Raw genomic sequence first — 2,095 nt, forward strand, 5'->3', positions numbered from 1 at the left:
AGCCGCCGTCGTCGCCAGTATCGCTGCTTTGCTTCCTTCCACAAACGCCGCCACCGACCAAAAACCGGTGTAACAGGTTGATAGGTGTGACAGTGTTCGTATACAGCGTGTACTTCTAGTGTCTCTGCATTTTACGTTCCTGAATACATACACAACATTTTTGTTTTTTTTTGCGCACACAGTTTTTTGTACTGTTTTTGCACACCGTTGTTTTTTATTTTTTTTTTTATAAAAATACAACATGGATGTCGTAGATCCTATTATTGTCGTGGAGCCTATTATCAAAAAAAATCCAAAGGGAAAAGTAAGTGTTTGTATTACCATTTTTCTATTGCAAATTTTTAATTTTTAAATTGTTTTCCTTTAGCCTATTGGCATTGATAAAAAAAAACAGATTATATATCTGTACGAAGATTTACTTCAAAAACAAAATGAAAATCCAGACAGCCCCCGATTGACTTACAGACAAAGGCTCTTCAAATTATCAATATTATTAGGTATTGGACAAGTTACAATACAACGAACGTTGTCTGAGTATAGAAATTATGGTACAGTTTCACAGCCTAAGAAGACAAAAAATAAACCGAAAAAAGTTACAGTTTCACAGCCTAACAAGACAAAAAATAGACCGAAAATAGTTACAGTTTTACAGCCTAACAGGATAAAAAATAGACCGAAAATAGTTAACAAAATCGACGAGTTTGGTAAAAATGCTATTAGGCTCAAAATACATGATTTTTGGAGGAACCGAGAAGTACCAATAATTTCAAAAATTTTAATTGCCATTAACGAGGATCCAATGTTGCCAAATCTTAATCAGAGGTCACTTGTAAAAGTGCTAAAAAATTTGAAATTTGAATGTTTGAAAATGAGAAAGACCCGCAAAAATGTACCTCTCGAAAAAGAAAATTTAATTACGTTGCGCCGAAATTACTTAGAAAAAATAAGGTTTCTCAGAGCAGAAAAACGACCAATATATTATTTGGATGAGACGTGGATTAACGTAGGCGAGACACAGAGCAGAACGTGGGTCAATGCAAGTGAAACGTGTGTCGATATGACGATGACGGCGGGATCAACACGCGAAGCATTTGTTCAAGACCAAACAACAGGACAAAAGGACAAATCATCAGGTGAAGCATTTATTGAAGGCAAAACAAAAGGACAAAAGGAACCCTCCGGAAAAGGTAAGCGTCTCATCGTTTTACACATCGGGTCGACAGATGGCTTTGTCCCGGGGGGCCTTTTATGTTTCGAATCGAAAACAAATTCAATAAACTATCATGACGATCTAAATAGTGATATATTTTATGATTGGTTTGAACGAATTTTGCCATTATTAAAAGAAAAAGCCGTCATTGTGATGGACAATGCTTCCTATCACTCGGTGAAGAAATTCCATATGCCAAACAAGTTTTGGAAAAAACAGAATATTATAGATTGGCTTGAGAGCAAAGGGGAGATCGTTAAACATCCGGTACTAAAAATTGATTTACTAAAAAAAGTGAGACAACTAAAACAATACGACGTATACGCGATAGACGAATATGCAAAAGACAATGAAAAACTCGTATTGCGAATTCCACCGTACCACTGTGGGCTAAATTCTATTGAGCTCGCGTGGGTCTCCGTTAAAAATTATGTCAAGACGCACAACACAACTTATGAATTAAAGGACGTAATTAAATTATTAAAAAAAGGGTTGGAAAATGTAACACCAGAAATGTGGACTAATTTTGAGGAGCATGTGATAGAAGAGGAAGAAAAGTTATGGAATATTGAGGGTATAATAGAAGAAATATTGGACGGAGAACTCGAAGAAAGAAATACAAGTTCTTCAGATTCCGATTAATTTTTTGTATTTTTTTTGTAATTTTATTTTATTTATATTTTTTTTTTACCAAATGGTTATTTAAATGTGTATTATATAATGTACAATTACTTATTTTGGTTAAAATAAATAAATAATTGTATAAATAAAATATTTATGTTACATACATATCATTTGTGTACACAATAGATATGCCTGACACCGGGTGTTATTTTTCCATGGTATGTTACTTGAGCCGGTGTATACAACCACCGTTTGCTGCTC

General features: G+C 34.2%; 1 protein-coding gene across 1 annotated transcript; it reads left to right on the forward strand.

Moving 5' to 3' along the window:
• The first annotated feature begins 241 nt into the window (after positions 1 to 241).
• Positions 242 to 1,852, forward strand: LOC114130114 (uncharacterized). The gene is made up of 2 exons (XM_027995008.2): positions 242 to 304; positions 368 to 1,852. The coding sequence occupies exons 1-2, from the start codon at positions 242 to 244 to the stop codon at positions 1,850 to 1,852; spliced, it is 1,548 nt and encodes a 515-aa protein (XP_027850809.2).
• Positions 1,853 to 2,095: the final 243 nt, after the last annotated feature.

Source organism: Aphis gossypii, chromosome X (assembly GCF_020184175.1).
Source record: "Aphis gossypii isolate Hap1 chromosome X, ASM2018417v2, whole genome shotgun sequence".
NCBI classification, from domain to species: Eukaryota; Metazoa; Arthropoda; class Insecta; order Hemiptera; family Aphididae; genus Aphis; species Aphis gossypii.